The sequence below is a fragment of the Eptesicus fuscus genome, chromosome 6 (assembly GCF_027574615.1).
Source record: "Eptesicus fuscus isolate TK198812 chromosome 6, DD_ASM_mEF_20220401, whole genome shotgun sequence".
NCBI lineage: Eukaryota > Metazoa > Chordata > Mammalia > Chiroptera > Vespertilionidae > Eptesicus > Eptesicus fuscus.
The window spans coordinates 43967031-43981756 of NC_072478.1; the positions used below are offsets into that span (position 1 = coordinate 43967031).

General features: G+C 41.6%; 1 protein-coding gene across 1 annotated transcript in view; it reads right to left on the minus strand.

Moving 5' to 3' along the window:
- Positions 1-6253: 6253 nt before the first annotated feature.
- C6H4orf45 (chromosome 6 C4orf45 homolog) overlaps positions 6254-14726 on the minus strand; it is a 69080-nt gene continuing 60607 nt past the window's right edge. The window contains exon 4 of the mRNA XM_008146741.3: positions 6254-6489. Coding sequence (XP_008144963.3) covers positions 6294-6489 — 196 coding nt within the window. The 3' untranslated portion in view covers positions 6254-6293. The remainder of the gene's footprint in view (positions 6490-14726) is intronic.

Genomic DNA, 14726 nt, shown 5'->3' on the forward strand with positions numbered 1-14726 from the left:
TCTGAAGATTTGTTTGTTATGTTGAATCTTAGGACTTAAGAATCTAGAGGTCTCATTTCCATGAACTCCTGTGTGGAAACAAGTTCACTGTCAGTGATATTCAGCGGGGGTTTTGGAAATGTAGGGCCATTTTTGCTCAGCATAATGAAGGGTGACGGGGGATGGGGGCTGAGGATGAAAGGAGAAATATCTTGTAATGTGTGGGATACCCCATGGAATGAAGAATTAAATTGTCCCATCTCTGGCCTGACTGAAATGTCATGCTGGGCATTCATGTGGGTAAAAAAAACGAACCTGTTTATCGTGATCTAAGCTGAAAATTTAATTCTGCTTTACATAAAAGCACAATGTATTTTTCAGATGATTTTCATGTATGCTGAATTTTCCAGGAATGTCAGTGATGTATAAATTGAGGGAAGATTTGACCTTGTAAGGTTCCGAATTTTAACAAGAATTTACATAATTTGGAAAACATTACTAAAACTACAGTTTGGAATTTGAGTAATCGATACAGCATATCTATATCAGTCTTCATTTATAGCTGTTGCATTCATGGAGACTATATATAGATGGAAGCATCTACCCACTTCATTATATTTTATATTCTGATCTAGTTGCCCAATGTCTATATGCATTTTAAATATCTATATAATAAAAACCTAAGCAACCATTAGTGCGGAACTACCAGAACGACTGGTCACTATGATGTGCACTGACCATCAGGGGGCAGACGCTCAATGCAGAAGCTGCCCCCTGGTGGTCAGTGTGCTCCCATAGGGGGAGTGCCGCTCAGCCAGAAGCCGGGCTCACAGCTGGCAAGCGCAGCGGCGGTGGCAGGAGCCTCTCCTTCCTCCGCTGCAGGTGGGCTGTAAAGAGTGAGGGGTCCCAGATTGTGAGAGCCCCAGACTGCGAGAGGGATGTCTGACTGCCAGCAGATGGACATCCCTCGAGGGGTCCCAGGCTGCAAGAGGGCGCAGGCCGGGCTGAGGGACGTCCCCCCACCTCCCCGAGTGCAAGAATTTTGTGCACCGGGCCTCTAGTATTAATATAAGTTACTTTTTAAGTAGTAAGTGTAGTGCATTGTATTGATTTGTTATAAACTATATGTATAAGAAGGTTGCATTATTTATGAATTTTATTTTAGGAAAATAAAAGACATAAAATATTTACTATGAAAAGGATGAGATCATTGCTACTCATGGTCTCAGGAAAAAATATGCTGTTAGTTGTTACTTTTGTAGCAACGTAATACCATACTGAATTATGTTGTTTTAAGACTATAGAGAGAAGTAACATTAGGTATTTCAAAATCCTTTTTGTATTACGTGAACATTTCAAATGTTTTCTATATTCCCTCAAGCATCTTTAAAATCCATGCTGTTGATAAAGAACTGAAACACACACATCCACACCACGTTGCTGTTTGGTTCCCTGATGTCTGGATTGTTTTGTCAGATCCTTTGTATGTGTTACTTCATTTACATAAAAGGGATGCAATGGGAACTGTGACAGTTAATTTTATGTGTCAGCTTGGTGAAAGCATAGTACCCAGATATTGTGGATGTTGCTGTAAAGGAATTTTTAGATGATATTAACATTTAAAGGAGTATTCCTTGAGTAAAGCAGATTGCCCTTCCTAATGTAGGTGGGTCTCATCCAGTCAGTTGAAGGACTTAAGAGAAAACAGACTGAGGTCCCCAACGAAAAGGGAATGCTACCTCTAGATTATCTTTGAACTTGAACTGCAACATCATTCTTGCCTCGGTCTCCAGCCTGCTTGCCTACACTGCAGATTTGGGATTTACCATTCTCCACAATCATGTGAGCCAATTCTTTAAAATCAATTAATCTATACATCCTGACTTATTGATATATATGATAATCTCAAAATGGAGTTGGGTGGTCAGAATATCATCATACCAAGTTTTAGGAGCAAAAATCTTTAACACAGTAAACAATACCAACTTCAGAGTTATCCCTTAAGGGTTGAGATCAAGTCCTCTGAAAATGTGCTGCAAAGGACATGTTGGTGCACAAGAAAAGCATAAGTTAGAAACAGCCCTCTGAGATGGCAAGGATGGGAGGTAACCCTTCATTCACAGTAGGAGTGAAAAGCTGCCTTCCTACGTATAAAGATATCCTTGCCATTGTGTGTTAGTTTCTTATAGCTGTGCACCTCCCTCTGCTTTCCTGGGGATCTCCTCATTCATCACAATGTCAGGCCAGGTCCCACTTCCTTCTTTCCCATGGTAACAGGAGACTTTCCCCACACCCGGTCAGCACCGAGAGCTGTTGAATTGAATAGTTTCTTTGTGTCTCAAATACATCACCTTTTCTCTCTGCCTTCTTTTAATCCCTCCTTATTTCTTAGTTGAGCTACCAAAATGCCCTTTGAACTCATCTCCCTTTTATGTAAAACAGTTCTAATTAATATTCTTCCAAGCATTTTAAATCTTTCTAAAAGTTTAATCCTGTCACTTCTGTTTAAAAGTCAGCCCAGTAAAACCTAAGTTCCTAGCACCATGTATTCCAGTGACATTACTGGTCCTTCTTCCCCAGCCCCATCACCAGATACTCCTCTTTGCACACTGTTATCCAGACATATTGAACCACACGCTCTTCCTCCACGGTACTAGGTTATCTGCTAGGTTATTGTCACCTTGGTCCTGCCAACCTGTTCTTCCTAGGTTTCCTCTCCTTCACCCCTGGCTCCATCAAGTCCTTCCTGTTCCTAGCTGAGCATGCCATAGTTCAGTGTCAAATCCTCTAGCCCCTGGCTACCCAAGGTCCCAGGACCAGCAACAGGTGCCTTGCCCGGGACGTGGAGAGGCATGCAGTGTCCCAAACCCCATCCCAGACCCACCAAATCACAATCTGCACCTTAATGTGACCTCCAGGTGGTTCATATGCACATTAAAATTTGGGAATTACTGCTTTCGCACTCAGTGTGAGTGAATGGATGAGGGAAGAATGTGTCAATCACTGAAATTGTATCCATGTATGGTTGAAGGGGGGCAATGAGAACATTTACAAGCTAAGAAGTGAAATAGAAATGGGTGATGCTGAAAATGTCTGTTGCATGCACATAAATTTGCTAACACTTAAGTGGCTATTATTGGTGTGGAGGAAAAACAATGTTAACCAAAACTTAAGAGGGGGAAAATAACAAATGGACTAGAAGACAGAACTTAGGAGACATTAAGTGATTTTTAAAAAGGAGAAATTTGGAGGAATATAGTAAAAAAAAAAACAGTTTAGAAATTTGCCCAATTAACTTTCAAAAATACTTGTAACAGCGTTTTGGATAAGTGTATACAAGAATGATACATATTGTTAAATATAAATTGCATTTTAGAAATATTTTAATTACATTCCACATTAAGTTTATAAGAAAAAATCCAAACCTAAGAACCTGAATATATAAAATATCCCCACTTTCAATCATCCCTCTTGATGAGAAAACGTGATATTATGTATAGCGTTATGCTTTTATGATTTCCCCCCAAATCACTCAGTAGCATTGACCAGTTGTTCCTTTTTGAGGCTGCTTTCAACGCATGGTTCTGAATCTTCTAGCATAAGAATGAAAAGTGTGCTGGCATCTCTGATAAGCATCATAATGGTGGCCACTGATGGGTGGCTAGTGTGAGACGTTATGTTGAAGGCTTTTCACACATTGTATTCATTATTTGCTTTTAAATTTATAAGAACAGTTGCTTCTAGTTATTTCACTGAAGAGGACTTATATTAAAGGGGTGGGAGGCTTGAGTACTTACTGAAGTGTCATCCATAAGAATCTTGTGGGATCATCCAAAAATAATGGACTTGGATAACAAGTTTCTAATGTATCTCTGGATATTTAGAAGAAAGCCTCTTTGATAAAATGAGGGATTATTTTGAATGATACAGTATTTTGTTTATCTCTGGAAGGGACGAGATGTGGCCAAGTGATCAATTACTCTCACCAACAATAAGGTAAACCGATATCAGGTGCCTCTTTGATGTGATGCACTGAGAATGGCAACATCACTTGTTTTGGGATTCCTGCCAAAAACACAAAACCTGAATCTACTCTTGAGAAAACATGAGATAAATCCAAATGAAGAGGTATTCTACAGAACTGGTCTATATACTCTTCCAATGTGTCAGTGTTATAAAGTCCAAGGCTAAGGAACTGTTCCAAATTGAAGGAGACTAAAGAGACATGAGGAGCAAATGTAATGCGAGATCTAGGTGGGATCTAGGGTCAGAGAAAAATACAAAGGACATTATTGGGACCGTTAATAAAATTGGATTATGAACTATAGATCAGCGATTTTCACCCGGTGTGCTGCAAAAATTTTTAAAACATGCAACACCTGACTACTCAGTCAGGGGCACTGACCTCTTTTCCCTTAGATTGTCAAATTTAAAAAATGACAACAACCAACACAACAATAGCCATCTGGTGTGAATGAATCAAATTTATACCTATTTATTTTGTCATATCGGCAAAAAATATATATTTTTTGCTGTGCCATAGAGTATTAGTTATTACTTTATGTGTGCCATGAGATTTTTTAAAAGGTTGAAAATCACTGGGTTAGATAATAATACTGTATCAATGTTAAGTTTCCAGAATCTTATGTTTGCACTGTGCTTATGTGAGAATATCCGTGTCCTTTGGAAATACATCCTGAAACATTTGGGGGTAAAGGAGCATCATGTCTGCAACTTAACCTCAAATGGTTTGGAAAAAATCAAATGTGTGTGTGTATGTGTGTACACACATATAGGAAGAAAGCATTAAAGCAAATTAACAGATTATTCTGGGTGAAGAATGTATCAGGAGTTCACTTTCTATTGTTCTTGCAATGCTTCTGCAAGTTTGAAATCATTTCAAAATAAGGTCTTTGAACAGATTTTTTTAATGTACAATATTTTTTTACTTATAAAAAACCCCAGCCCTGGCCGGTGTTCTAAGTAGTTACCGTCGTCCCGCTCACCAAAGGGTCACGGGTTCAATTCCCGGTCAAGGGCATGCACCTGGGTTGCAGGTTCGCTCTCTGGCCCTGGTAAGGGCTCATGCGGGAGACAACCAATCTGTATGTCTCTCTCACATTGACGTTTCTTTCTATCTCTCTCCCTCTCCCTCCTTCCAGTCCTTTCACTCTCTAAGAACAAAAACACACACACAAAAAATAGAAAAGAAAAACCAGTGGAAAAAATATCCTCAGGTGAGGATTAACAAAAAAAATAAACCCATATAGGGTTGCACTATTGGATTTAGTGAATGACAGAAGGAGGCTTTTGGGATCGTTTAATCCGTGATCTCGCTAATCCTGCACAAATTAGTTCAGTAATGGAAAGTAACTAATCCAAGCCTCCTCTACACACACTGCAGTAAATCATCTCATTTGGGCCCAGTCCCAAATTCAGATCACATAAGAATGTTAGCAGCCCAACTGCTCCCTTTTCCAACACAAAGAGTCCCTGGGGTCAGGGCCCATGAGGAGGCCTCTGCAGCTCCCCCACGGAACGCTTCCAATAGATATAATTAATGGCTCATGAATCAGATTTCTGGCGACAGAGGGTAAGCAAGATTCTCGGGAGTTGGCAAGATTCTTCAGTGGAGCACGGAGACTCGAGTCTGAATGTGTCCCTGTGATTCTATTACCCTTTCTATCATGGAAACTTGTTATCCGACTCGAGACCCTGGGTGACCACAATGTGCATTTTGCTGTGGAAATAGTTGTTGATTTGAATATAGACTCTTACACCTTCTTCACATGATTCTCATGATAACTACAAAATATTCGGGACAGATACTAATATCCCCATTTTACTTACTTTAAGAACCTGTATAGGGAAATTATGCAACTTGTTCAAGATTCCATACATAGTAATGGGGGAAAACTGGTAGATTTGAACCTGGTATATGCTCACTCTGCTAGCCAGTCTGTAAGGGTTTTAAGAAGGTTTAAAGATTTGCCTCTGTTACACAGACTGGGCGCTTTCTCGGGTTTTGGAAATCAAGGGGATGGCCTGTGTCCAGGTTAAACTAGATGATCCATAAGCCGGCGTAAGGACTGAACCCCACAACCTCTTGTATTCTTCAGCTACAAAGTGGGAAGAATACCTACCTACCCACAGTGCAGATGCTACTGTGGAAATCCAGTATCAATTACAAAATGTTTTGATAGGTTAAAAGCAGCTGGAAAACCTTAGTTGCTGTATTACTGTTGAATAGCATTCTCTAATTCGTAGACTGAAAGAGCCTGATGTCTTCTATGATGCGTCATAAAAGCAAATGCTCATACCTCCTCCTCTTTCGACGGCGTGGGCGGCTTCGGTGGTCTGGAGGCTCCAGGCAGTGCTGCCTTGGCCTGTCTGACGAGGGTGGCCCCTCTGGAATCTCTCCGGTCGGTGTTCTCAAAATCACCCATATTCCAGGCGAACTGACCCCGGCTGAATTTTCCTAGCACGTCCATAATAGAAGGTTTGGGTTGCCTGAAATAGGAACAAATTGGTTGGTTAGCAAGTTGGAAGGACCTAGAAACAAGGCCACCAGTTTTCAGATAGTTGAGATTTGTCTGTTTCTCTTGGGATTTGAAGAGATTTCTAGCCGAGGGCTTGGGAAAGCGAATGACCTGAGCCGTCAGCCGGTGTCCTGAGACGTTCCCGGACTCCGCCCACTCCGCTCCACCGGACACCCAGGGGCTGGAGGTGGGGAGCCACCTCCCCAGATGGACATGTGTCTAGGAACCTGTGGGTGCATTTGCCCTGTGTCATGACTGCCCCTCATGTCCTGCAGGCCAGGCATGCAAGATGCTGAGAAGTGCAAGGTGAGATGCTCAGGCTGAGACTTCACGAGACCCACAAGTTCTGCAGGACATGGTCTGTTCATGCTGAGAGAGAGCTCAGGGAATTCAGGAAAACACCAGTTTCATGATTCCAGAGTCTGCCCTTGGACAGTGTATTGGAAGAATGACCTAGGCGTTATTCTCTTTCCCCAGTGAAATCCTTGCCTAGCTCCCAACAGCCCTATATTAGTGTATTATCTAAGGACTGCCTTCTGTTATGAAGCTGGGGGTGGGGGAGGGGGGGGACAAAAAGGATCGCAGGATAAGGATCTGCCATCTCACTTGGAAGGCTGTTTCACTCTAGAGAGCCCCATCCCTCCACTGGGTGCTCAGAGCCCCGTGGCCACTGCACACTTCCCTTCCTGGAATCTGAGTTTCATGGGTGCCCAAGTCCTTCGAATCAAGATTTGTGGCAGGTCTGCCTCACTCTCACCCATTCAAGAACATGCACATAACCATAGCCGGCATAGTACATGGCCGAGGAGGCAGCAATGTGGAGCAAAGTACCACTTATCTTAGAGCAAGCATGTCAAACTCAAAGGCTAACATGGGCCAAATAAACAAGGTTTAAGTTTATGTGGGCTGCAAAAAAAAACAACAGCTTCAATTTTCATAGAAACGTAGGTTTATTTCAATAGAGACATGCTGAATACAAAGGGCTCAAATAAATGAGTAATCGTTATCATAAAATAATAGAACATTTTAATAAAAATTAATATTTTTTTCTTGAACGTTAACTTACCAGACACTGAATAACTGCACAAATTAATAAGCGTAACACAAATAAACCTATTTTTCTTGTTCTCCAAAAGCGAAATATTTCCTGTTGTGCACACCAAACAGGTCAGTGCAAGACTAATGACTAATGACGTGGCAATCAGCTGCTAAAATATTCGCTGCCAGTATTAGTGGAGAGAAATGTGCGCCTGCGTGTAAGTCGCATAAGGGAAATGAATGCAACACGATTATAGTAATCAGTCATTAGCGAACATTGTCATTCATTATTAATAATTATGTATAACAGGGTATTGTAAAAATTAAGTTACGAAATTTTTATTAAAACGTTTCCTATGTACCGTTATATTGGCTGGGCCACAAAAATATGCATTATGGGCCGCACACAGCCCGCGGGCCGTGAGTTTGACATACTTGCCTTAGAGTGTATGTACCGGTGGGAGACAGAAATAGACATAAGTAAGTCAAATGTTTGGGTAGTACCATGAAGAAAAATAAATCCAGGTAAGGAACAGAAAATGCGGGCATGCTATTTTTGTGAGGGGAGGCAGGAGAGGGGGAGGTAACACTAAGCAGAGGGCTCAGGGCAGAGAGAGGCCATCCATCCTCAAGGCGCACAGGGCAGACACTCCCTCCCCATGGCTGGAATCACAGAGTCCCTGCGGGGAGAGAGCTGACCTCACTTTCCAGCACACCCTCCCTGACACCCCACAGAACGAAGTTCAAACTCTTCAGCTGAGCGCACAGGGGTGTTTATTGTTGCTATTTGCTTTTTGACTGTTTTCTCTCTCTTTTTTAAGTGGTGTACCCACAGGGGCCTTTCTGGCCTGCCCTCCCGCCCGCCCTCCTCAGACACACACACACACAGAGCTTCATGGTGCACTTAGCCCCGCTGTGAGCTCTGGGAGCCACACTTTCAGACCTTCAGACTCTGCTTCAACCTTTCTTTCTGCTTCTAACCCCTCCCACCTCCTTTCCTGGGCTTTAAGTCAGCTTTTCTGTGAAGACTTTCCCTATGCCTGTCAGGCAGCAATTTCTCTCCTTCCACAGCACATGACATTTGAATTCTTTTGTAGAAACTCTTAATAGACTTAAATTCCCAGGGCAGCAGGCTCTTGCCTCCAAACCCAGTGCTCCTTAAAGGGCCCAGAACATGTCTCATTCATCATCGGCTCCAGTGCCCGTTACCCTGCCTGACACATAGCTAACACTCAACTAATCTGTGATGGTTAGAGTAATGAGGAAGGGAGGGAGATCAGAATGAAATTTCTTTTTTTTAATCAAAAATAATGATTTTTCAATAACAGTTTACATTCAGTATTATTTTGTATTAGTTTCGGGTGTATAGCACAGTGGTTAGACAGTCATATTTTTGACTAAGTCCTCTCCCCAGGATGTCCAGCACCACCTGGCATTACTTTCAAGGTGATCCCACCCCCCTCCACTCTCCTGCAGCCGCCTCCTCCCCTCCCTCCAATGGCAGGTGTGCAGGAATGGATCCCTACAGTCTGGTTTGTTATTTGCAAGTACAGATCAATAGCTGGGGATAATTTCAAGAAAGTTGAAAGGGCAAGATAGCTAATGGTTAGAATGTAGGGACGGGCATTATTTATAATTCTAATATATTAGCTTGATGAATGGTTCATAGGAAAACCATTTCATGCAAATGTGCTACATTTTCCTAAAAGTAATGTGTTACAGAAGCAATTATACTGAATAGTGTAGAAAAAAAGAACCACATTGCCTGTAGTTTGCCTTCATTTAAGCACTAAGATATTTTATAATCTTTTTTATTTTTTAAATTCAGACTACCCTGTGTCCCTGAATCTTGAATCACCAGGAGCCATGAAAGTTAAAAGTTAGTTGTAATTCAAAGATTTTAAGGGTCTTAAAGAAATAGTAGCCATGTTCACTATGGAGAATTACACACACTAGTTCTGATTTACAAAGGAGCCACAAAAGTCAAGAGAAGGAAACCAAGAAGCAGCAGGTTGGGGTCCAGCTGGAGCGTGAATGCCAAGCCATGGGTAATGGTTCGCTGTTAGTGACAAAGGCCCAACAGCCAGCACACACTCGTGCGACCCCCCCAAAAACAAACAAAGCAACCAAACATTCTTAGTGTAACATTCTTACTATTAACTTAAAGGGTCAGATCTTTCTCTTTCTGATAATTTCAAGCTTATACAACATGCAAGCACAATACAATAGTGGTTGTTGTTTTTTCCTGAACCACTTAAAGGTATGTCATTGACATGATACCCATCATCCCCAAGTACTTGGGTATGTCATTCCTACAAACCAGGACATGCTATACAACCTCAGTATAACCATCAAAATCAGAGGAACTCAGAATGTTCACTTGTTTGAATGACTATCATCTAAGCCTCAGACATGAGTCACATTTTGCCAATTGTCCCAACAATGTCCGTTCTGCAAAAGGATCCAGCCGGGAAGCACCCGTTGCCTTTGGTTTTCTCCTCTCTTCAGTCTCCTTCAACCTGGAACCAAGTCTCAGTCCTCCTGTGACTGTCACACAGCCGTGAAGCTTTTAAGAGCACAGACCCGTTATTTTGTAGATGTCCCTCAATGTGGACTGGTTTTGTTTCTCCTTGATTAGCTTCAGGTTAGACATCTCCGAGCAAGAATAACCCAGAATGGCCATGGTGTGACTGTCCCAGGTCTGGTGTGGTTTCCGTGGGTCACTTGATTAAAGTAGTGTCTGCCAGGCCCCTCCCTTGTGAAATCACTTGTCCCTTTTGTTATTAGTATTTCATCAGAAAATACTTTGACATTATGTAAGCTCTCATTCCACGTCAAACTTTCAACTTATTCATTTATTTTTTTTTAACTTTAAAAAACACATTTTATTGATTTCAGAGAGGAAGGGAGAGGGAGAGAGAGAGAAACATCAATGATGAGAGAGAATCATTGATTGGCTGCCTCTTGCATGCCCCCTACTGGGGATTGAGTCTGAAACCTGGGCATGTGCCCTTGACCAGGAGTCAAACCATGATTTCTTGGTTCATAGATCAATGAGCCATGCTGGCTGGGCCATTTATTTCTTTGCATCAATAGGATCTTGTGGTTTCTTATTTTATGCAATGGATTATAATCCATTTATAATGTTCATTTTCATGTTTAAATTGTCCTAGATTTGGCTGGTGAGAGCCCTTTCAATCTGGCTTCTGTGTCCTTTCGACATGTCCCTGACATCCTTTGAGGATTTTCTTAAATTTTCAGCACAAAAAAAGGTTTCAGGTTCATTTTTCCCTGCTCTAGCCCTGGAATAATCCATTTCTTGAAGGAACCCTAGTTCCTTTTAGTGGAAAATGGTATTTAGAATTCAAGATCTGATTACGAGGGTTGTCACTGTCCTGCAGCCGTCTCAGACAGCACTGCACAGGGCTCATCAGAGGGCTCATTCTCCTTCTCTCTCGTCATATTTGTAACTCTTTTCTACAGTAGGAAGCCCGGCTCTCCTTCTCTGTGTTTACTTATTTAACCAGTCTTCTTGTCTATAACCAATCTCCCATTTCCATCTCCCACCCCCATTATCTCTTATATCGCTTCATCTATATTTCTTTGGGGAAGGATCTTCTATTCTTTTTGTTTCTTTACCATTGGTATTCCCCACAAATCCCCATGATTCTCATATCTTGGTACACTATCACCCATCTCCAGACCAGGCAGGGAATAGTATTTATACCCCAGGATCTAACCAATACCAACATACTGATGTTTAAAGTCTTTACTTTTAGCTCCATAACCTACACATAAATTCCCAGCTTTTTTACTAAACCTAATACCAGGATGTCTCATAGCTGCCAGTAACATCTAGCACTTATTCAGATACATGAGCTTCCAGATAATATGCTAGTTGCTTCATATGCATTACCTCTAAACTTCTATATATATAAAAGGCTAAGTGACCGACCATCCATCCGACTGACTGAACGGCCAGTACATATGACACGCACTGGCAATTTAAAAACGTTGACTCACACATACACAATACATATAAGGCTCTCGCTGGCGCCAATCGCACTCGATGCCAGAATGTATCTGAAGACCAACTATTGGCACAGCATACCTCTGAAGCTGAAAGAAAGCGTCGTCGTCGATATACTATTTTGACATGTAATTTTTTGCAGTAACGTAATTACCGCACGAATCTTTCTTCTAATTAAGTTCCTTTCAATGTGCACGAATCCGTGCACCAGGCCACTAGACTTCATAATAATCCCAGATGATAGGTATCATCTCCTAGTTTTTATATCTGAGATTAAATTGAGTAAGTCATTTATCCAAGATCAAACAGTTAAAAAGCAGTAAATCTGGTATTTGAACTCACAGTTATCTGATTCTAAACTTATGCAAATACTTCATCTGTGAAATGGAGATCATAATATTATAACATCTACTCTTTAGGAGGACTAAATGAGTTAATACATACAAAGCACTTAAAACAGTATCAGGGACATATTACAAATTCAGTAGATGTTGACTATGTTGTCCTCATAGGATGCTGCCTCTCAGTTCATCTCCACACACGTGCCCTGCTTCCTCTCCATCTGGCCCCAAATGCCCTCTCCTTTCTCTAGTCCATATTTTTTGACAATGACATAACCATACACCCAACCAATCAAGAGACATATCAGAATTGCTTTTGACTTTTACATCTGCTCCATTCCCCTACATAGAGTTGCTTGCCAAGTTTCGCTGAGTCTTTTTCCAAACTGTCTCACCGTCACAAATTGGCTCCCATCATTGCAAGTATCCCAGTGCCACTTAATGTGTCTTCCTTCCTTCAGTTTCTCCTTTCTCTGCTCCATCCACTCAGTAAACAGTCTTCTACGGCTGTTCCATACCAGGTATTCTTTCTAACACAAGGTTTGAGTATATTACTTCCTTAATTATTTTTTTTTAAAACAACAGTCCATTGCCTATAGACATTAGCACAAGATCTTTAGTATGGGATTTAAAACACTATACAATCTGTCCCCTGGACTGCAATTTCCCCCAGATCCCCCAAACCAATATCCTATGTGTTACCCATCAAACAATGAGCCATGAAGGTTCACTATTCCATGTGATTTCTTTTTGCTTACGTGATGTGATTCTTAAGGCTGGAATTTCTTTCCTGGCCCCACCTCCAAGCTCTCCTTTTGCTTTCCCACTCAGCCTTAAAAATGGAACTCACGTTACCACAGAGCATTCCTGAATGGTGACCCGAGCTTCAACACTGGGCCACAACCATGACTGCCGGCGCTCCCAGAACATTGTTCCCACCTGTTACACTTGATGTTCTGTTGACTCTTGCCTGCAGTAAATCTGCGAGTAAAGGCAAGGATCCATGTCTCAGTTTTTTCAGTGTCTAGCAGAGATCCTGAACATAGAACATGTTTTCAGTCGACTTTGCTTGCTTCTATGAAGATACAAAAATATGTTCTGTATTTATCTCCAGCGAAGGAGACTGAGTACACCTGATGGGGGATTTGGAGTGAAGTGGGACTGATTTCACATTCATACACTCTTTTGTTGTTTGAATTTTTAAAACTGTGAGCATGAATTATTTTTACCATAAAACATGTCCATATTTTCCTTAAAAAAAAACAACCTGTCGGTTATTTGGGCAGTGGCTGGAATTTTCCTAGCAGCCTGGACAGCCGAGAAATGGAGTAAGAAGATAAAACAGACTTCGGCACTAAGTTAGGAAATGACTGGCTGGACCTTGCTTATGTAACTGTCTAAAGGCAATGGGACAAACTTGACTTTCATCTGGACGCTTCTGCCAGGAAAAATACCGTGGACAGCTGACGAGGGGACTTGTTAGGGGGGTTGCTCTGCTTGGTCCTCGGGTTCCTGCCTTTCTGTGACTCAGTCTGGGCCTGCAGGAGACCCCGGGGCAGCCACTTTGATTTATGACCAACAATTCAATGAACTCTCTGTATGGTGGCCAGAGAACCGGCTTGAATGAATGTTTACCTAAATCGATCAAAATAGCTGCTTATTCTGGAGATTGACCACCCAGCGTCAGTCTTGCCCAAGAACAAACCTTTTTCTTCTGTTTTGAGGTCTCCTGGGTTCCCTCTGGTTGACTAAAAATAGTTCTATTAAGTGGTAAAATTAATGTCTTTGGGATTCCAAAGTTAAAGAAACAAGTTGCTAACTGTGTGAGTTCCAGTGAGTCAGTCTGGTTATATATATATACCAAAACCGTTCTTCACTTGAGTCTCAAATAGAGAAATATGAGGAACCTTCCCCTTAGGGCTTCAGCTTTTTTCTTGCAGCAACATAAAGTGATGTAACTCTGTGTATGTCTAGCCTGTGAAGAGGACTGTTACCGTGTCTATATTGTGACTTAAAAGCGTGACTACCTGTTTTCCCAGCCAGCTAGTTCCCTTAAATGTTTGCTTTCTCACAGGGTCATTGATTTCTACCCCTTCCATTTCCGGAAGTATTCAAAAGCCACTGATGGCCCATGGAAATTTTGGAGAAACACATTTAGAAACCATTTGGCAGGATCTGTGCTTTCTGAGAGAACAGCCCTTCTCTCCCTGTTATTTTCTCTTTGGAACATTTGCAGGAAAACAAGGCTCCTGTTTTTTAAAGATCTCTCTGCATTTGTGGTGTAGTTAGTCTACACCTCAAGCCAGAATCTGCCAAGGAATGAAAGCCCTAATTGGGGCTTTAAAGATGTTTTGAATAGAATTTTTGTTTTCGGAATTGACCTTCTGCATAGATGGAGTGGGTGTTTCTATGACACAGGCAGGTGCAGAGGTGGTTTAACTTCAGAGACTCTGGCTGCCTGAGAAAATACTTCCTTCTACCCTCCTTTGCTGCTGCCTTTTATTCTACAACCAGACACCAGACTTCCAGTGCCCAGAGGCAGGGAGTGTTACTATAAAGCATTATGACCTGGTCCTTTCTAGAGAACATATCTTGAAGGTACCACAAAGGAGGACCTGAGGAAATTGGGATACTGTAGGTCACTTTCAGCTATATCATCATTTAGTTAAACACAACCTTATTTCTTACACATTGATTTTCCTTCCCTCCCTGTCCTTATAAAATCTTATGTGAGGAAGTTGTGTCTTATTTTCAAAAGATTTTCATCTTAATCCTCTGGGATAACACTTATTTGATTCT